We start from the raw sequence: 20,445 nt of genomic DNA on the forward strand, positions 1-20,445 counted from the left end.
GGGTGGCACCGCTGCTGTCAGCAGCAAAACCCCAGCCCGGAGGCACGCGGTGGGGAGCGCGGCGGCTCTGCTAATTGCTGCGCTGGAAGTTGTGTTCAATTACGACAAACACCACCCGCTCTGCGGTTTGCTGACGCTCCAGTTTAATGCACCCGTTGCAGACCTCCGGGCTCCGCGCGGCGGGGGGGGAGCAGCCCCCAGCCGCCTGCTCCCCGGGATCGGCTGCGCCAGCCCCTCGTGGGGCCACGCGGGAAGGACCCCCGGGCACGGGGACAGCGCCAACACAGCGGCCTCATCCTCGTTCCACTCCACCAAACGCAACGTCCCCGCCCGGGGCGAAGCCCACCCAGAGCAGCTCCGTGGTGGGAACGGGCGCTGCTGCTGGCCCAGCTCCCAAAGCCGCGGCTGAGAACGCGCCCCGCTCACTGCTTGGCACAGGCGTCCCCGTGCAGGGCTCGCCCAGCGCTGGTCGACAACGCGTGCACGGCGTCCTCCAGCGCATAGAAGGCCTGGAAGAGGTCCGGGGAGGTGGCCCGGCACTCCAGGTACCGCCGCAGCGTGGCCAGGCTGTCCCACACCTCGGGCTCCGAGGGGCAGGGCTGCACCGCCACCAGCTCCCCCGCATCCTCGCCCTCCGCCGTCCCCCCGTCCCAGTCCGCCCCCTCGGCCATTTCGGCATCTGCCGGCTCCCCGAGGCGCTCCAGCCCCTCGTCCATCAGCACGAAGCGCTCGATCTGCTCCTGGCCGAACCGGACGGGTGCCAGCAGCGTGTCGGGGCTGGCGTCGGGGCTGAAGCCGGCGGCACGGAAGCAGCTGGCGATGAGCCCCGGGCGCACGTCGCCCCAGGCCTGCACCAGCATGTGCAGGGCATCCAAGAGGGTCGGCCGCTCCGAACCGCGCGCCGCCGGGAGCCGCGTCAGCAGCCGGCGCCGGTAGTGGCCCTTCAGGTCCCTGGCGACGCCGCGGTCCAGGGGCTGTGCCAGCGCGGCGGCGGGCGGCACGAAGACCATCCTGACGTTGGAGAGCTCGAGGTAGGGGTGCGCCTCGCGCTTGTCGAGGAGCAGCAGGACGCTCTTCCCCTTGCGCCGCATCTCCTCGTTGAAGTCCTGCAGCCACTCGGCGAAGAGGGGGGCGGTCAGGCGGGCCAGGCCGCTGGCGCGGTAGCTCCAGGGCATGTGCTGCAGGTTAACGCCGCGCAGGCAGCGGGGCCGGGGGCTCTGCCCCACCACCCGCAGCGCCGCCTTCTCCGAGCCGTCGGCGTTGGCGCAGAGCAGCAGCGTCAGCCGCCCGCCGGGGCCAGCTGGCTCGTCCTCGGCCAGCGGGGTGGTGGTCTGCAGGAGGACCCCCGTCTCCCCGCAGCTGTACACCTCGGAGGGCGCGTAGCTGCGCAGCAGGTCGGGCAGCACCGCGCTGGCCCAGCGCTCGGCCGCGGGCTGCTCCGCGTCCCCCCTCTCCCGGGGAGGCTTCTCGAGGGCGATGTTGTGGCGCAGCTTGAAGCGGGCCAGCCAGTTGCCGCTGGGCTCGAAGCCGGGCTTGCCCAGCGCCTCGGCCAGGTTTTTGGCCTTGACCTGCAGGAGCGGGCCGCTGACGGGGAGCTCGGCCGCGCGGGCGCTCTCCACCCAGCGCAGCAGCGCGGCCTCCACGGCCACGTCCTTGCCCTCCCGCTTGCGCTTGCGCTCGGGGTTGCTGTTCTGGTGCCACTCGCTCAGGATCCGCTCCTTGTTCTTGATGATGCGGCAGATCTGGGGCTGCGACACCCCGAAGCGCTTGGCCAGCTCGCTCTGGGACACCTTGGGGCCGTCCAGCATCTCCAGCACGCGCACCTTCTCCGTCAGCGACAGCTCCTTGCGCTCTTTGCGGGGTGCCCCCACCTCCGCCCCGGGGCACCCGCTGGCACCGGGGGGGGCTCCAGCCAGGCGTGCCGCGGGGCCACCGCGCTGGGCGAAGCCCCGGCCGCAGGCGCCGCAGACGTAGGAGCAGCCGGCGGCGCGTGCCAGCGGGTGCCGCACCAGGTCCGGCTTCTGCTCGGCGCCGAAGCCGCACTCGGTGCACTCGTGCAGCGGCCGCCCCTGCCGCGCGCCGGGGCTCTCGGCGAACGCCGGCGGGGGGATGAAGCCCCCGTCACCCACACCGGGGCTCGGCTCAGGGACGCCGCCGTGGCCGTGGCCGCAGCCTTGCTCCTGCGGTGGCACGGCGCCGGGCTCCGAATCCCCTTCCTCGCTCCTCGCCTTCGTCCCCAGCCATTCCCCTGCGGGAAGACAGGTGCGTTTGGGGCAAAACCCTGCAAATCCCGCAGGATTTGGCCCGCCACCTTACCGCGCTCCCCGTTTGCCCAGGGGATGGCTGTCCCCGAGCTCCCTTCTCCGGCCCTGGTGCCACCCCGTCCCCGCTCACCCTGGGAAGGGCCGGCCGGGGGGCTACGTGCCGGGGGGCTACGTGCCGGGGGGGCTACGTGCCGGGGGGGCTACGTGCCGGGGGGCTACGTGCCGGGGGGCTACGTGCCCGCTCCCGGTGCTCCAGCTGGGCCACGACGTCGGGCTGGGTGACGCCGTACCCTACCGGCACCGAGGCCCCGGCCCGGTGGCGGCACCGTGGCGCAGGGTGCAGCAGCCCCCCGGGAGCCACCCGCGCCTTACCCAGGGCGACGAGGCGCTCGCGGCCCTCCTTCATGGCGCCGTCCCGGTGCCGGTGCCCGCGGGGCCTCCTCCGCTCGGCGGGTGGTGACACGGCCGCCGTGATGCCGGGCCCTGCGGGGGGGGACGGGCGGCCGGTAACGGATGCGCACGGCCGGGACCGGCAGCGCACGGCGGCTTCGTGGTGCACGGCGCCGTGACGGAGCGCTGCCCGGTGCCCGGCCGGCCCTACCGGAGGCAGCGGGGCTGGGTGGCGGGGGCCGGGGCTGTCAGCACCGCCGGGAGCCCGCGGTTACCGGCCGGGTAACGGGGCGGCGGCGATGCCCGCGGAGGGCACCGGGGCCGCCCGGGGATGGACGGCGGCCGGTACCGGCTCGCCAGGCCCCGGTGAGCCCCGGGAGCAGGCAGCGAGGCCGGTGCCGGTGCCGGTGCCGGTGCCGTAGCTGGGCCGGCCCCGGCCCCTCCCGCTCCGCTCCGCGCCGCCGCCGCCGCCCCGCGCGGCCCCGCTGCCAGCCGCGGGAGCGCGCGCCCCGCCCCGCCCCGCCCCGCCCCGCCCCGCTCGTCCCGCCCATTGGGCCGCCGCCGGGGGGCGCCGCGCCGATTGGCTGCGGCCACTGCCAATCGAGGCGGGGACGGGAGGGGCGGGGCCGTCCCGGGGACCCGGCTCGGAGGCGGGGGAGGGGGCGGGGCGGGAGCGGCGCGTGCTGGGGGGCGGGGCCGGGGCGGGCTCGGGAGGTGACGTCAGAGAGATGGGTGACGTCAGAGAGCGGGGGTGACGTCAGAGGGCTGGGGGTGACAGCAGCGGCGTGGGGTGACGTCAGAGCGGTGTTTGGTGACATCACAGAGGTGTGTGAGATGGCGTCAGAGCGGTGTGGGGTGACATCACAGGGGTGTGGGTGACATCACAGTGCTCTGGGATGACGTCAGAGCAGTGTGGGTGACATCACAGGGGTGTGGGGTGAGATTGGAGTGGTATAGGATGATGTCAGAGCACTGTGAGGTGACATCACAGGCCTGTGGGGTGACATCAGAGCACTGTGGGGTGACGTCACAGGCCTGTGGGGTGACGTCAGAGCGCTGTGGGGTGACATCAGAGCGCCGTGGGGTGACGTCAGAGCACTGTGGGGTGACGTCACAGGCCTGTGGGGTGACGTCAGAGCGCTGTGGGGTGACATCAGAGCACTGTGGGGTGACGTCACAGGCCTGTGGGGTGACATCAGAGCGCTGTGGGGTGACGTCAGAGCACTGTGGGGTGACATCAGAGCACTGTGGGGTGACGTCACAGGCCTGTGGGGTGACATCAGAGCGCTGTGGGGTGACGTCAGAGCACTGTGGGATGACGTCAGAGCGCTGTGGGGTGACATCACAGGCCTGTGGGATGATGTCAGAGCACTGTGGGATGACATCAGAGCGCTGCGGGGTGACATCACAGCCCTGTGGGATGACGTGGGCGCGCCGTGTGGTGCCGTGACGCTCCCCCTCTGCTCGGCCCTGCTGAGGCCGCACCGGGAGCACCGTGCCCAGCGCCGGGCTCCCCGGTACCAGAGGGACACGGAGCTACCGGAGCGGGGCCACGGGAGGGCTACGGAGGTGCTGCGAGGCCTGGAGCGCCTGTGGTACGGGGACAGGCGGAGAGCTGGGCCTCGAGGAGAGGAGACCGAGGGGGGGCCTCATCAGTGTGTGTAAATATCCGAGGGGGGGTGTCGAGAGCACGGAGCCGGTCTCTTTTCGGTTGTGCCCAGCGACAGGACGAGAGGCAACGGGCACAAACTGAAGCCCAGGGGGTTCCGGCTCAATGTGGGGGGGCACTTCTGTACTGGGGGGGTGACGGAGCACTGGGACAGGCTGCCCGGGGAGGATGTGGCGTCTCCTGCTCTGGAGATATTCAGAACCTGCCTGGATGCCGTCCTGTGCAAGGTGCTCGGGGTGATCCTGCTCTGCGGGGGGTTGGACTGGGTGATCTTCAGAGGGCCCCTCCAACCTCAGCCGTTTTGGGGTTCTGTGACACCACAGTGACATTGTACGACAATAGCAGTGGGGGGATGACAGCAGAGCGGTGCGGGGTGACATCACAGCGATGTGGGGTGACAGCAGAGCGGTGCGGGGTGACATCACAGCGGTTCGTCAGATGGCATCCGAGCGGCGTGTGGTGACATCGGTGATGTGAGGTGACATCGCTAGTGTGGGATGACGTCAGAGCTGTGTTTGGTGACTTCAGAGGGGCGTGGGGTGACATCAGAGCGGCGAGGGATGACATCAGCAGTGAGGGATGGCATCAGAGCAGTGTCAGATGGCATCAGAGCAGTGTGGGATGACATCACAGTGGTGTGAGATGACATCAGCAACGTGCTATGACGTCAGAGCGGGGTCTGTAGGTGCCAGCCATGAGGGCTCCAGGGCAGTGGAGCCGCTGGTGAAGGTGATGGTGGTGGAACCGATGGGGGGAGACTGGAGCGAGAACGCCCCCGGTCAAATAGGGACAAGGGGAGCGGAGCTGCCCTGCCAAGACAGCGCCCGGTGCCTGCTGGGGGGCACTGGGGAAGTGCCCCCTGGTTACAGCGGGACAGGAGCTGGTCAACGGCCCCACGGTACCGCCTGCGACAGTGCTAGGGGGCAGCAGCAGTGCTGGGCGCTGAGGGCTGCACCGCCGGGTGCTGCAGCGGGGCGGTGCTGAGCGCAGTGGCGCAGCACTGGATGCAGTGCTGAGAGCTGCAGTGCTGGGCGCAGTGCATGCGGTGCTGGGTATCGCAGTGGGTGCCGCAGTGCTGGTGCAGTGCTGGGTGCTGCACTGCTGGGTGCTGCACTGCTGGGCACAGTGCATGCAGTGCTGGGTATTGCAGCGGGTGCCGCACTGGCTGGTGCAGTGCTGGGTGTTGCAGTGGGTGCACTGCTGGGTGCAGTATCACAGTACTGGGTGCAGTAGGCGCAGTGCTTGGTATTGCAGTGCTGGGTGCGGCGTACACCGTAGGTGCAGCGCTGGGTACTGCAGTGTTGGGTGCTGCAGTGGATGTTGCAGCACTGGGTGTTGCAGTGCTGGGTGTTGTTGTGCCGGGTGTTGCAGTGTTTGCTGTTGCAGTGCCGGGTGTTGCAGTGCTGGGTGTTGCAGTGTTTGCTGACGCAGTGCCGGGTGTCACAGTGTTTGCAGTTGCAGTGCTTACAGTTGCAGCGCTGGCAGTTGCATTGTTTGCAGTTGCAGTGTTTGTAGTTACAGTGCTGGGTGTTGCAGCACCAGGTGTTACAGTGCCGGCTGTTTGCAGTTGCAGAGTCGAGTGTTGCAGTGCCGGGTGTCGCACTGCTTCCAATTGCAGCTCTTGCAATTCACACTGCTTGCAGCCACACCGTTTGCAGTTGCAGTGCTGGGTGTTGCAGTGCTGGGTGTTGCAGTGCTGGGTGTTGCAGTGCTTGCAATTCGCACTGCTTGCAGCCACACTGTTTGCAGTAGCAGCACTGGGTGTTGCAGCACCGTCTGTCACACCGTTCGCAGTTGCAGCGCCGGGTGTTGCAGTGTTTGCAGTTGCAGTGCTGGGTGTTGCAGTGCCGGGTATTTCAGTGCTTCTAATTTGCACTGCTTGCAGCCGCACTGTTTGCAGTTGCAGTGTTGGCTGTTGCAGTGCTGGGTGTCACAGCGCTGGGTGTTGCAGCACCGGCTGTTGCAGTGTTTGCAGTTGCAGCGCCGGGTGTTGCAGTGCTGGGTGTTGCACCGTTTGCAGTTGCAGCGCCGGGTGTTGCAGTGTCGGCTGTTGCAGCAGCGGCTGTCACACCGTTTGCAGTTGCCGCGCTAGGTGTTGCAGTTGCAGTGTTGGCCGCTGCAGTGTTTGCAGTTGCAGTGCTGGGTGTTGCAGTGCCGGGTATTTCAGTGCTTGCAATTTGCACTGCTTGCAGCCGCACTGTTTGCAGTTGCAGTGTTGGCTGTTGCAGTGCCGGGTGTTGCAGTGCTGGCTGTTGCAGCGTCGGGTGTTGCAGCACCGGCTGTTGCAGTGTTTGCAGTTGCAGCGCTGGGTGTTGCAGTGCTGGGTGTTGCACCATTTGCAGTTGCAGCGCCGGGTGTTGCAGTGCTGGGTGTTGCACCGTTTGCAGTCGCAGCGCTGGGTGTCGCAGCGCCGGCTGTTGCAGCACCGGCTGTCACACCGTTTGCAGTTGCAGCGCCGGGCGTTGCAGCGCTTGCAATTCGCACCACTTGCAGCCGCACCGTTTGCAGTTGCAGCGCCGGGTGTCGCACCACGGGGTGTCGCACCGCTTGCAGTAGCAGCACCGCGCGTCGCAGCACCGGCCCTCACACCGTTCGCAGTTGCAGCGCCGGGTGTTGCAGTGTTTGCAGTTGCAGTGCTGGGTGTTGCAGCGCCGGCTGTTGCAGTGTTTGCAGTTGCAGTGCTGGGTGTTGCAGCGCCGGGTGTTGCAGTGTTCGCAGTTGCAGTGCTGGGTGTTGCAGTGCCGGGTGTTGCACCGTTTGCAGTTGCAGTGCCGGGTGTTGCAGTGCCGGGTGTTGCAGCGCCGGGTGTCACAGTGTTTGCAGCCGCACCGTTTGCAGTTGCAGTGCCGGGTGTTGCAGTGCCGGGTGTTGCAGCGCCGGGTGTCACAGTGTCTGCAGCCGCACCGTTTGCCGTTGCAGCGCCGGCTGTCGCACCCTTTGCAGCAGCAGCAGCAGCACCGGGCGCCGCACCACCGCCTGCCACACCGCCCGCCGCAGCACCGGCCGCCTCCCTCCCCCCCCGCTCCCCTCCTCCCCCCCCTCCCCGCCAGGGGTCGCTGCTCCTCCTCCTCCTCCTCCTCCTCTCCCAGCGTGCGCCGCGCTCCCGGCATGGCCGCGCTGCCCGCCCTGCCCGCCCCGCGCCGCCGCCGCCGCTGCTGAGCAGCCGCCGCCCCCCCGGCCGCCGCCGCCCCCCCCGCCCCCCGGCCGCCGCCGCCCCCCCCGCCCCGGCCGCCCCCCCCCCCGCCGCCCCCCCCCCCCCCCCCCACCCGCCGCCCCCCCGCCGCCGCCGCCGCCGGGCCATGGCCGACTGGGCCCCCGCGCAGGTAAGCGCCCGCTCCCGGTTCCCCGTTCTCCCCGCTGCCCCCTCCCCGGTTCTTCCCCCCCCCCGGTGGTGGCGGCGGTGCCACGGCTCGGCCTTGTCCCTCCCGCCCCGCAGGACCTGGAGTGGGCCATGGAGCCCCAGGAGCTGGCCCTGGAGCAGCCCCTGGCAGCCCCCGAGGAGGGCCCCGGCGGCGAGGCCGAGCTGCCGGCCGCCGAGCTGTCCCTGACGCTGGTGACCGAGGTGCAGGCGGTGGACAGGAAGGTGGACGCGCAGGCGGCGCAGCTGATGAACCTGGAGGGCCGGATGCGGATGGCCGAGACCAAGCTGATCGGCTGCGAGAAGACGGCCGTGGAGTTCGGCAACCAGCTGGAGAGCAAGTGGACGGCGCTGGGCACCCTCATCCAGGAGTACGGGCAGCTGCAGAAGCGCCTGGAGAACATGGAGAACCTGCTGAGGAACAGGAACTTCTGGATCCTGCGCCTGCCCCCCGGCGCCAAGGGGGAGGTCCCCAAGGTAACGGTGCCCGCTGCCCCCCCGTGTCTCCTGTACGGGGCACGGAAGGCCGCGCCAGCAGCCCCGTTGAAGGACAGCTTTGGTGCGGCTTGGCCCACCAACACAGGGCTTGCCTGCTCGCCGGGCACCAGCACGGGTCCTTTCGGGTGGTTACGTGCCCCTCGGCACGTGCCCGTGGGGCTCAAACCCCGTGCGGGGCCGTGGATCCCCTGCTGCGGACGGGTCGGCGCTCGGATCACGCCGAGCGCGACACGGCGTGGCTCAGCCCCACGTGCCTGCCCGCTGCACCCGGTTCCTCTTTGGAGGCGGTTGCTGCAGAATTGCATCAAAAACGAGGTGGGAAACGAGCCTGCGCCGCGTGCCCTGCGAGAGGGGAGGCTGGATGGGGCACGAGGGGTAGGCAGGTGACGGGGGAAAGCCCCGTCGTGTCCCTTCACCAGGCCGCCTGAGCTGAGGCACGGGGCACGAACGAGACGTGTAGGAGTTTGAGTGAGGAAACATGCCCAGATGTTTTCTCCAGCAAGAGGCACAGCAGCTGAGCATACGGTGCTTCTAATTGCAGGTCCCCGTGGCGTTCAGTGACGCTTCATTTAGCTTCTCGGAGGAGGAGTGGAAGAACTTGAACGAGTGGCAGAAAGAGCTTTACAGGCATATCATGAAAGGCAACTACGAGGCCGTGATCTCGATGGGTAAAGTCTGGCTGGGGTTTGCCCCGCGCTTGCTGGCGTCCCAGGTCTTCCAGGGCCAGGCTGTGCCTGGCGGATCGGGGAGGGTGGGTGCTGAGCGGGTCTGGCCAGGTGTTGTGCTGGCTTCTGGTGGCGGCCCTGGGGATCGGCAGCACGGTCCTCACCGCGCTGGGTGCACAGGGGACGGACGGTGTGAGCGTCGCCGCAGTGACCCCGTCCCGCTGACGGTCTCTGCGGCCGGTAGGAGCTGGGCGAGGACCTGGGTTGTGAGGAGGGGAAGCGAGAGGCCCTCAAGCTCAGCGACGATGGGGAGAACGGGGAGTTTCTTGGTCCCGCGAAGGTCCACAGATCCACTGCGCTGGGGGCATCAGCCCGCTGCCGCTTCGGGCGAGTGCAAGCAGCAGGGGGGTGCCCTGCCTCGGGTTGCTCCCAGCCCCGTCTGTAGGTGGTCAGCCCCTTCCAGCAGCAGAGGTTGCCTAAGGAAGCAGAGCGAGGTTTGTCCGCCTGAGCGCTCTGCCGAGCCCCGGCCTCGTGCCGGGGAACGTTTCTGTACCAAGGTGTTCTAATGTCTGCTTGTGCAGCTCTCGGGGAGAGCCGGAGGGCTCAGGGCAGTGCGTTCGAGGCTGCAGGAACGTGCCCTGCGGGCGCCTTCCAGTGCTGGCCATTCCTGTGCTGCACCTCTGGAGACGTGCTGCCCTCACGAGGGTTTCGGAGCACCTGCCTGTGTTTTGAGAAATGGTCTTGCCTGGGCTGCGCATCCTCGTGCGGCACTCGGGAGCGCTGACATCCCTGGCAGACAGCCGTCCCGCCCTCCGGTCCTGGGCAATCCAGGGCCTTTCATCCTGTTTTTGTTTTTCCTGTTTTTCTTCCTTTTTTTTTCATTCTTTTTTTTTTTTTTTTAAATCGTTTAGATGGCTCTTGTGTGCAAGAGAAAAAAGGAAAGGATAAATACTGCCCCCGTTCTCCTGTTTAAAAAAGAATCCTGCATCCTACTCTGGATGCACAGGAACGTAACGGTCCTACTGGAAGGGATCTGTGGGTCTGAGCCTGGAGCTTAGAAAAATGTATCTGTGCTTAATCTGAAGGTTTCCCTTTTTTGAGTAACTAGCTTTGGAGGCGAGGTCCTCGCATAAGGCTAACGGATCCAGTAGAGCAGTAATGGAAATTAATGCCCAGAGACAAACGCTTGTTGTTTCAAAATTAAGTTTTCCGCTCTCCCTGCTAGGAGAGATTGTGATTTTTCCCCTTTCCCGCACCCAAATCCACAAGCAGCCCGTGCCTCGGACGAGTAGGAAGGAACGGTTCTGGCTGTGGCAATCCGGGGCCGGAGGGAACCGTGTGGGGAGGGCACCTCCGCTGCTGCCGCTGGCTGACAGCTCTGGTTCTGTCCCCAAGCTGAAGCTCCCATTGCAATGGATCCGCGGACCTTAGCACAGAGGAGAAGAGAGGAAGCCTGGAGGTAAGCACAGATGCATTTTCTTATTCTCCTCCTCACGCTGCAGGCTGGGAGGTGCTCCTCACCTGAGCAGAGTGTGCTCCTGCAGTCCGCTCATGTTCCCAGGGCCCAGACAAGGTGAGCGGTGCAGGTGTGTGAGAGCATCTTCCTAAGCCTCTGTTTCCATTACCCGTCCTCCCCAGCAGCGAAGGAAGGTTGGTGGGCAAAGGTTGCGGAGTCTCTGTCCCGCAAGGCAGAGGAAACGTTCTGATCCTTTTCTTACGCGCAGACACTGCCATTTCGAAACCTGACCTCCTGTCGCGGATTGAGCAAGGAGAGGACCCCAACGCTGAGGAGCAGGATGACTCTGAGGGAGGAGAAACTCCCACAGATCCCAGCACTGGTGAGCCATAAAGTTCCCGGGACTCGGTGGGGTGACGGAAAGCAGCTGCAGCTGCCGCAGCCTGTCTGTGCTCTTCTCCCTGCTTCTGCCGATGAGTTTTGCCAGCGCTGTCCTCCAGGTCAGGGTGGCTTCGCCCTCCTCATCGGCTCCTACCCGCTGCTGCCGTCGTTCCTGAAATCCCCTGTAAAGCAGCTGCAAGGTGTGAGCGTCAGCTCATGCTGTCCTTCCTTCTGTGCACAGAGTTTTCCTTTCCCGGTCCCGACGACAGCTCATGGGGTAAATACGAAGAGACCCTGGCTGAAAGTCACGACGGCTCCGAGGAGGAGGAGGAGAGCATGGAGGCCCCCAGTACATGTGAGTTGGAAGCGCAGAGCTTCGCCGGGCGCCGCGCAGAGGTGGAGGGGCAGAGAGAGGCGGGCGCAGGCTCCTGGCTCTGGCCGGGGACGGTCCCCGCGTGAGACCCTGCCGTCGCGGCGGTCTCTGCCAGGCTCGCCTCGGGCTCGGCACGGAGCTGGACGACGGCCGCTGCAGATGGATGGCACGCGTGCAGGAGGAGCTCCGGCACAGCTCTAAAGCAGCTGAGGGCTCCCTAGGGGGTGCGGGGTCACCCGCACGGGGTCGGATCGCTCAGCGAGGTGGAGGTGGGCTGGAGCAGGCGTAGCGCGGGCACGCTTCAATGGCTTTAGCAGCAGTGTTCCTACAAGGCTTCCACGAGTATGTAAAGTGATATTTTTCACGGCTTCCTATGTCAGCCGAATGTGAGGCTTTGTGGCACAGCAGAAGACACGTCCTTGTCGCTGCCTGTCACCCCAGGTCCCTGCTTTGAAGCTTGGGAACACGTAAGCCGCTTGGGGAAGCGTATCCTGCTAGGACGTGTCTGGTTTCCTGGCCTCGTTCTCACAAGCAGCCGAACTGCTCTGGCTGGTGCTTTTCCAGAATTTCGGCCCGATCCATACCAGTCGGCCCGTTTTCAAACTGCACGTTTGGCAAAGTGACAAGCAAGTGGAGAGACAGGGAGCGAGGAGCAGTCTGCTCTGTGCACGCAAGCGCTGGGCGTGCCTTTACCTTCGCGTGCTCTGCAGAAACCTGTGGCTTTTTCAGGCCTTTCCTCTGTACCCCCAGATCCTCCATGCTCTTTTCATCCTCTGTTTGCCAGGGTCCTTGGCAGGAGCTTTGAGTTACCGTTTATATCACAAGAGATCATTCAGCCCCAGGCCTAGGCATCATACAAGCCCAGAAGAAAAAGAGGTTTTATTCCCCTTCTTTCTTTCTCTCCCTCTCTTTTTTTTTTTTTTTTTGCTTTTATCCTGTACCATGCGCCCTGAGTGACACGTTCTGGTTCACCTCTTGCTGAGAAACCTGCTTTTTCCCTTTGCGTAGCTAAATAGAGAGGTCTCACCGTCACAGTGTCTGAGCTTTCCCAAGAAGTCAACGTATTTGGGCTTTATTTGCATTGCAGTACTGCTTAGACAGCTCCCGGTCAGGGCTTGCAGCCCTGTAGTGCCAGGTACCACCGTGAGCGCGCAGAGCACCTCTGCCCCCAAACGAATTGCAGTCTAAGTAACGCGGCCGTTCTTATCTCAAAGAAATGACATGCATGTCTCTGCTCCGTCAGATGCACAGCAGTGTGATGAGGAAGGTCCTGACAGCCTTGAGCTTCCTAGCTCGTTAGCAGGGAAGTGGGAAGATGTTTTCTCAAACCCGGAGGAAGAGGTAAAGCCGAGCGGCAAGAGTCGGAGCGGATCGACCCCGCAGCAGAGAGCCGCGACGGGCAACGGGCTGAGGCGCTCCGCTCGCCGCGGGAGAGACTTGGCAAAGAAGGACGCTCCCGAGGAAGCGGCCGCGGTGGAGGGGCCGTACATCTGCTGCGAGTGCGGGCAGAGCTTCCTGGACAAGCAGCTCTTCGCTGCCCATCAGCGAGCGCACGCGGGTGAGGAAGCCTGCACTTCCCTGGAGCCCGGGGAGAGCTTCAGGCAGAAATCCAAAACCTCTCCGAAAGGCCAGGGCCCGTCCCGCTCCAAGGCGTCCAAGCGCGCCGACTCGGAGAAGAGCTCCGCTTTCAAGTACGGCTTCGTCAGGCACCAGGCGAACAACATGGTGGAGAGGCCGTACACCTGCTCGCAGTGCAAGGAGAGCTTCAGCCTGGAGGTGAGCCTCATCTTGCACCAGAAGCTCCACACGGGGAAGGGTGACGGGCCGCTGACCTGCACCTACTGCGGGAAGGACTTCCGAGACCTCTCCAAAGCCATCCGGCACCAGCGCATCCACACGGGGGAGCGGCCGTACCAGTGCACGGAGTGCGGGAAGAGCTTCATCCGGCGGGACCACCTGCTCAAGCACTGGCGGGTCCACACCGGCGAGACGCCGTACCAGTGCCCCGTCTGCGGGAAGCACTTCCGCTACAAAGAGTCCCTGAATTGCCACCAGAAAATCCACTCCCGCAACCCCCGGCCCGTGGAGGAGTCGCAGCACAACTTGGAGTCGGCCACTCAGACGGGCCACTTCTGCCTGAAAAAAGAAACTAAGCAGTAGCGCCGCGCTGGGTGGCCGGGCGGAAGGGCTCGCGGTTACGATACGGTCTAGCCGGTGGACGTGCAGCGTGATGGGAGGTGAACTTGTATCGCGGCTAATCCACGTGGTCATGCTACAAAGCCCGCTTTGTCGAAGCATCGTAGGAATTCCTCTTAAAAACTCTTTGACACGAAGGCCTGGGCACCTCTTGAGCCCTGCGGGGCTACGTGGGACTTCCACAGCGGTGCAGGCCTCGTTCTAGTTGTCCCCCGCGCAGGTTTGGATTTTGCCTGTAGAGAACGCTCCCGAGAGCTTCTCTGGGGTCTGTATTTAGCAGGTGTTTCCCCACCTTTCTTTGTGCGTATTCAGGAGTGACAAGCTTTCGCTTTTCGTTCTTTTCCACTCCTTTCACCGCAAGGCTGGACGCGAGGCGCGAGGGAGGGAGGGAGGGAGGGGGGGGGGGAGGCGCCGCTCCGGCCGCGCTGACGCACCCCCAGCAGCAGCCCCGCGCCGCGAGGCCGGGGCTGGGGTCCAGGGAAGAGAGGCGAAGCAGGGATGCGGTTAGCGGCGTGACGCAGGACTTGCCGAAGGCAGGAAAGCAGAGAGGAGAGAGCGGCAGAGAGCAAGGCGAGAAAGAGAAGGTGTAGGAGGAAAGGACGCGAAGGAGGAAGGGCTGAGGACATTGGAGCAAGGAGGAGCCGGGAGGGCAGCGTGTGGGTGCACGGAGGCACGGTCGGGGACCTGACCCGGAGCAGAGATGTCTCTGTTCTCTTGAAGGACGTTGCTTGCGCCAGTCAGGCTGCGGTTTCCCTCTGGCCTGAGGGAGCGGTGCCGCTGGTCCGTCATAGGAACTCTTGTGGATGAAGGTGATTTTATTCATATTTTTTAACTGGGTTTGGTCTCACACTCAGGTAAGTCAGGCAAATGAAAGGAACTTCTCCTAACCCCTGTAAAGAGCTGTTTGGTTTTTAGTTAATCTAGAAGTAGTATAATTATTATTATTATTATAATTATTATTATTATTATAATACAAGGAAACGTGTGGCACTATACTTCACTGTTGAACTAAAACACTTAAATGTATGAGGTAACTTACCGGAGTTTTTCAGACGTCTCTGTAAATATCGGTTGAATTCTCTCGGAGCTCAGTGGTGTTGTTCCCAAGGTGACTGTAAGTAGTGTCTCTTCCGCTGTGTGTCGTCGGCTGCTGGTTTGTGACCGTGTTTTGTAATAACTTTTGTAAAGTCCGTCAATACAGTGTTTCCATTCTGAAGCCCGTGTCGGGTGAGTGATCGCAGCCCCGTTCCCCTCGCCCAGCCTCTGCGTTTCTCTCTGGCAGCGGTGACTGCACACGCTCGCCCTGCACCTGGCTGCTATTTACCGGCGTTTTTCCGGGTACCTTGCGGAACTGGTGAACTGCACGAGCTCGGCAAGGGCTGCTCGAGTCCGTCCCTGTCCGTGCCCAGCATCCGAGGAGCCACGTCCTGGAAAGCGCTGTTGAGCGCGGCTCTGGGGCTGCTGCGTGTGCTGGTGGTCAGCCTGTGGGGGTCGTGTTTCCAAGCTTTTTCTCTCTGCTGACGTCTGGAAGCAGACCTTGGTTTCACACGAAAATATCCCTGCGCCTCCGGGAGCTGGCCCGTACCGCGCACAAGGGCTGCGGCGGCCAGCGAGCTGCTGCGGAGGTGGAGCAGGGACGCTGCTCGCGGACTGGCCCTGCGGCACCCGCCGGCCCTCTGCGGTGGGTGTGGAGACCCCCCCGTGTACCCTGCGGATTCATCCTTCCTCCCTCACCCAGCTGGGGTGCCCCCGTGGCAGCCTGGCACGGCGGGACCGGGGTGCATGGGGCCGCAGGAGGTTCAGCTGCTGAGCGGGGCAGCGCTGTCGGCACGCTGGGTTTTGCATCGCGGCTTCCTCGCTTGCACCTCCCCACGCTTTTTGTACCGGGGCTGCCAATAAACCGTTCCTGCCAGGCCTGGCCCCGCAGGGCAGCGTGCGCTTTTGTCTCGGGGAGGGGGGGGGGGATGCAGCCCTGGCTCCCGGGGCTGAGCTTGGCCCCGCGGTGCTGCCCAGCCCCAGCAGCACGTCCCCCGGCTCCTCGCGCCCTCCTGCCTCCACGCCATCGCCTCACCCCTGTACGGTTCGGGGATGCCGGATGCAGGTCGCCTCTCTCCAGGGGTGCCTGCAGAGGGAAGGCTGCCTCGGGCCCACACCAGCACCCTCGGATGTCGCCGGGTCCCTGCGCCAGGACCTCGGCTGTCCCCGTGTGCCCGTGCCGTGGGGGTTCGCGTCCCCCTGGCCGCTTTGCCACCTTTCCTCGTCACTCGGTGCATGGCGCTGCGGGGCGGCAGCCACAGCAGCGGGGCCGGGCGCTGTGCGTTGTTGCTGCCTGGCAGAAGCTCCCGTTTCTTCCCTGTCCCGAGAGGAGCCCCTGGGCAGCCGCCCGGCTCCTGCTCCCGCTCCCTCTGGCAGCCGTCCCATCCCGCTGGCCTGAGCCTGGTGGGGTCTGGGGCTGAGCGACCTCCCCGATCCTCCCTGGCTGCCTCCCGTAACTCCCAGTTTCTCCCCGTTGCTTCGGTCGTGGCTGCCAAATGAGCTGCTGGCCGTGCCAGGGTGCCCGGACAGCGCTGCGTTTCCAGCCCCGTGTCCCCTGGGCTCCTCTGCTGAGCTGAGGACAGAGCCTGGCACAGGGTGACCGTCCCCTCCCCTGGTCCTGCCTGCGGTGGGATGGCCAACAGAGCCCCGACGAGGCCCAAGGGGTTGGGACACGGGCAGGGTGGCTGTGGGTCGCAGCTGGCAGGGGACACGCGGGGAGGTGGCACTTGGCTTTGCTGCCGTGTTGGTGCACCGTGGTGCGTGCCTGCAGAGCTGGAGCGGGGGCACCCGGCCAGCTCCCCCCCGGGCTCCGCAGCATCCAGCGGGGACGGGGCTGCCCCACGCAGCAGGGCGGGCTGTGGGGTCGGGACAGGACGGGATGGGATGGGACGGGATGGGATGGGATGGGATGGGATTGGATGGGGATGGGAAGGGATGGGATGGGGATGGGGATGGGATGGGGATGGGATGGGATGGGACGGGACGGGACGGGACGGGACGGGACGGGACGGGACAGGCTTGCGGCACAGAGAACGAACGGTGCTGGATGTGGCAGCTCCCAGCCCCCGGGGCAGCGAGCACGTGCTGGGCAATGCACGCATGGTGCACGAGCCGGTGCACAGGGCATGGGTTTTTATTTGCAGTGTACGTGTGTGCTGCCTGCATGTGCATTATGCGTGCATTACACATACATGTAATATATGTGCACGGCCAGCAGCGCAGAGCGCTCGCAAACCTAGACAGCAGCAGGGGCCTCATCCGGATTCTTCTCTGGCTGATCACGATGCAGGTTTGCCAGAGGGACATGGATGCATATTAAAGCTCGATATATATATAATAAATAAGTGTCCATCTCTCTCCATACGCACGCTGTGGGACCGGGCAGGTCCTCCCTCTGTCCCTGCCCAGCGGTTGCCCCCGGGTCCCAGCTGGCAGCAGGGCGAGGGACGGGGGGCTCCAGGCGGAGGGGACAGGCTGGGCGCAGGGACACGGCCGTCCCCGCCACCCCTCGCCGGTCCCTGCTCCTGATCGTCCCCAAAGCGCCCCAGCCCTGCCCTGGTTCCTCCCCAAGGACCCCCTGCCACGGCCTGCCCCCCCTCCAAGGGGCTCTCCCTCACCCCCAGCAGGGCCCCCGGCCCCAGAGCTGTTCCCCCGGCTCCTCCTGATGGGTGCTGTCCCCAGGGACAATACGGGGGGCCTGGACCTGAACAGGGGGGTGCCAATTAGGGTCCTTGCTGCCGTCGTGCACCTGGGCTCTCCCACGCGTGCTCCTCGCCCCAGCGCTGTGGCCATGCCCCCATTTCAGCACCACGGCAGTGCCGGGATGCTGCCGGGATGCTGCCTCGTCCCGTCCCCCCCGTCCCCTCCCTTTTTCCGCAAACCAAAAGGTTTCCTGCCCATCCCCGTGCTCGGTGTCACCGACTTCCCCCCATTGTCACCCTGTGCCAGGGGGCCCCCAAGGTCGGGAACAGGAACGGGGCCGCTAGCCGGGGGCTGCTGCCGCACATGGGGCCTGGCCGGGGCTGAGCTGGCACTTGGCTGGGATGGGATGGGGATGGGGATGGGATGGGATGGGATGGGGATGGGGATGGGATGGGGATGGGATGGGATGGGGATGGGGATGGGGACGGGGATGGGGATGGGACGGGGATGGGATGGGGATGGGATGGGGATGGGATGGGGATGGGGATGGGGATGGGGATGGGATGGGGATGGGGATGGGATGGGGACGGGGATGGGGACGGGGATGGGGATGGGGACGGGGATGGGATGGGATGGGATGGGGATGGGGATGGGGATGGGGATGGGATGGGGATGGGATGGGGATGGGATGGGGATGGGGATGGGATGGGGACGGGATGGGGATGGGATGGGGATGGGGATGGGGATGGGGATGGGGATGGGATGGGGATGGGATGGGGATGGGGATGGGATGGGGATGGGGATGGGGATGGGGACGGGGATGGGGATGGGACGGGGATGGGATGGGGATGGGGATGGGGATGGGGATGGGATGGGGATGGGGATGGGGATGGGGATGGGATGGGGATGGGATGGGGATGGGGATGGGGACGGGGATGGGGATGGGACGGGGATGGGATGGGATGGGGATGGGATGGGGATGGGGATGGGGATGGGGATGGGGATGGGGATGGGGATGGGGATGGGGATGGGGATGGGGATGGGACGGGGATGGGATGGGGATGGGGATGGGATGGGGATGGGGATGGGATGGGGATGGGGATGGGATGGGGACGGGGATGGGGACGGGGATGGGGATGGGGACGGGGATGGGATGGGATGGGGATGGGGATGGGGATGGGGATGGGATGGGGACGGGGATGGGGATGGGATGGGGATGGGGGATGGGATGGGGACGGGATGGGGACGGGATGGGGATGGGGATGGGGATGGGGATGGGATGGGGATGGGATGGGGATGGGATGGGGATGGGGATGGGATGGGGATGGGGATGGGGATGGGGATAGGTTGGGGATGGGGATGGGATGGGGATGGGATGGGGATGGGGATGGGATGGGGACGGGGATGGGGACGGGGATGGGGATGGGGACGGGGATGGGATGGGGATGGGGATGGGGACGGGGATGGGGATGGGACGGGGATGGGATGGGGATGGGGATGGGATGGGGACGGGGATGGGGACGGGGATGGGGATGGGGACGGGGATGGGATGGGGATGGGGATGGGGACGGGGATGGGGATGGGACGGGGATGGGATGGGGATGGGGATGGGATGGGGATGGGATGGGGATGGGGATGGGATGGGGATGGGGATGGGGATGGGGATGGGATGGGCATGGGATGGGGATGGGGACGGGGATGGGGATGGGATGGGGATGGGGATGGGATGGGGACGGGATGGGGATGGGGATGGGGATGGGGATGGGGATGGGATGGGGATGGGATGGGGATGGGGATGGGATGGGGACGGGATGGGGATGGGGATGGGATGGGGATGGGGATGGGATGGGGACGGGATGGGGATGGGGATGGGGATGGGGATGGGGATGGGATGGGGATGGGATGGGGATGGGATGGGGATGGGGATGGGATGGGGATGGGGATGGGGATGGGATGGGATGGGGTTGGGATGGGGATGGGGATGGGATGGGGATGGGGACGGGGATGGGGATGGGACGGGGATGGGATGGGGATGGGGATGGGATGGGGATGGGGATGGGGATGGGATGGGGATGGGATGGGGATGGGGATGGGGATGGGGATGGGGACGGGGATGGGGATGGGGACGGGGATGGGGATGGGACGGGGATGGGATGGGGATGGGGATGGGATGGGGATGGGGATGGGGATGGGATGGGGATGGGATGGGGATGGGGATGGGGACGGGGATGGGGATGGGACGGGGATGGGATGGGGATGGGGATGGGATGGGATGGGATGGGATGGGATGGGATGGGATGGGATGGGATGGGATGGGATGGGATGGGATGGGATGGGATGGGGATGGGATGGGGATGGGGTGGGGTGGGTGTGAGTACTATGGGGGAGCATGGATGGAATGGGGTGGGAGAGGACAAGATAGGACAGATGGAACAGGATGGACGGGAAGGGATGGGGATGGGATGGGTGGATTGGGATACGGTGGGATGGATAGGATGGGACAGGACACGACGTGACAGAACGGGAAGGGACACGACGGAACGGGAAGGGATGAGACAAGAGATGGAATGGGACGGGACAGAGCGGGCTGGAACGGGGCAGGACGGATGGGACCGGACCCAAGGGGCAGCAGGGGCGGGCCCGGCCCGGTACCGGTGCCCGGGGCGGTGCCTCCCGTCGGTGCCGCTCCTCGGGGAGCCCCCGCGGCGGCCGGGGCCGATCGGGGCGGGGGGGTCGGATCGGGGGGGGGGGGGGGGAGCGGTCGCCATGGCAACGCTGCCCTCCGGCCGCCATTTCGCACCGGGCCGCGACGCCGCCGGGGGGGGGGCGGGGGGGGCGGCAGCGGCGGGGCCGCCGGGGGGAGCCCGGAGCCCCCCGCAGCCGTGGCGGGGCCCGGGGGGGGCCCGATCCCGGCGGGGGGCGCTGCCGTCGAGGGGGGGGGGCAGCTCCGCGGCTACCCCCGGCCCCGCGGCGCCGGCGGGGGCCTCCCGCTTCCCCCGCAGCGCTCCCCAGTGCCCCCCAGTCCCTTCCAGTCTCCCCCCAGCCCCCCCGGGGCCGCTCGGCGCAGCCCCCCCCCCCCCCCGCAACGCCCGTCGGTGGCGTCGGTGGGAGCGGGGAGGGTGTGTGGGGGCGGCCCGGTTTCGGACCGGGGAGGGGGGAGGGGGCCGGTCCGTGCGGGCCCCGGCGGTTGCGGGGCCGGGGACGCCCGGGCAGGGCCCCGACGGGTGGCGGCGGCGGCGCGGTGATGCCGTCGGTGCGGCAGGGGGCGCTGCGGCGGCGGCGGGCGGCCCCGCTCCGCTCCGCCCCGCCCGGCGCGGCCCCCGGCGAGGCCCGCGCGGCGGCGGCGTCCCGCCCGCCCCCTGCCGGCGCGGCGGGGCAGCGGCGGGGCCGGAGCGCCCAGCGCGGAGCGGCGGAGCCGGGACCCGGAGCCGCTCGGTCTCTCGCCGCGCCGCCCCCCCCCCCCTCCCCCCAACAAGCTCCCCGGTCGGGCCCGGGCCGCGCCCCCCCCCCCCCGAGC

At 66.3% G+C, this 20,445-nt stretch overlaps 3 protein-coding genes across 4 annotated transcripts; 2 read left to right on the forward strand and 1 right to left on the reverse strand.

The window, feature by feature from the left end:
* Positions 1-121: 121 nt before the first annotated feature.
* LOC308190284 (tigger transposable element-derived protein 3-like) lies at positions 122-3,162 on the reverse strand. Of its 2 annotated transcripts, XM_080581432.1 has the most exons (3): positions 2,866-3,162; positions 2,637-2,747; positions 122-2,248 (listed from the first exon to the last, which is right to left on the reverse strand). In XM_080581432.1, the coding sequence occupies exons 2-3, from the start codon at positions 2,668-2,670 to the stop codon at positions 423-425; spliced, it is 1,860 nt and encodes a 619-aa protein (XP_080437558.1). In that variant the 5' UTR covers positions 2,671-2,747; positions 2,866-3,162; the 3' UTR covers positions 122-422. The 2 variants fall into 2 exon arrangements, with proteins under 2 accessions (XP_080437558.1, XP_080437557.1); XM_080581431.1 differs by having other exon boundaries at positions 2,637-3,162.
* A 3-nt stretch (positions 3,163-3,165) lies between these two features.
* Positions 3,166-6,879, forward strand: LOC308189446 (uncharacterized protein; the record flags this gene model as incomplete). The annotated part of the gene is made up of 3 exons (XM_080579489.1): positions 3,166-6,550; positions 6,582-6,677; positions 6,771-6,879. Exons 1-3 carry the CDS (start codon positions 5,364-5,366, stop codon positions 6,877-6,879), a joined length of 1,392 nt encoding a protein of 463 aa, XP_080435615.1. The 5' UTR covers positions 3,166-5,363.
* A 696-nt stretch (positions 6,880-7,575) lies between these two features.
* On the forward strand, positions 7,576-15,164 carry LOC308190285 (zinc finger protein 783-like). The gene is made up of 6 exons (XM_080581433.1): positions 7,576-7,646; positions 7,760-8,158; positions 8,721-8,847; positions 10,569-10,682; positions 10,923-11,036; positions 12,298-15,164. The coding sequence occupies exons 1-6, from the start codon at positions 7,623-7,625 to the stop codon at positions 13,212-13,214; spliced, it is 1,695 nt and encodes a 564-aa protein (XP_080437559.1). The 5' UTR covers positions 7,576-7,622; the 3' UTR covers positions 13,215-15,164.
* The last annotated feature ends 5,281 nt before the right edge of the window (positions 15,165-20,445 follow it).

Source organism: Anser brachyrhynchus (assembly GCF_964034855.1).
Source record: "Anser brachyrhynchus genome assembly, chromosome: 2".
NCBI classification, from domain to species: Eukaryota; Metazoa; Chordata; class Aves; order Anseriformes; family Anatidae; genus Anser; species Anser brachyrhynchus.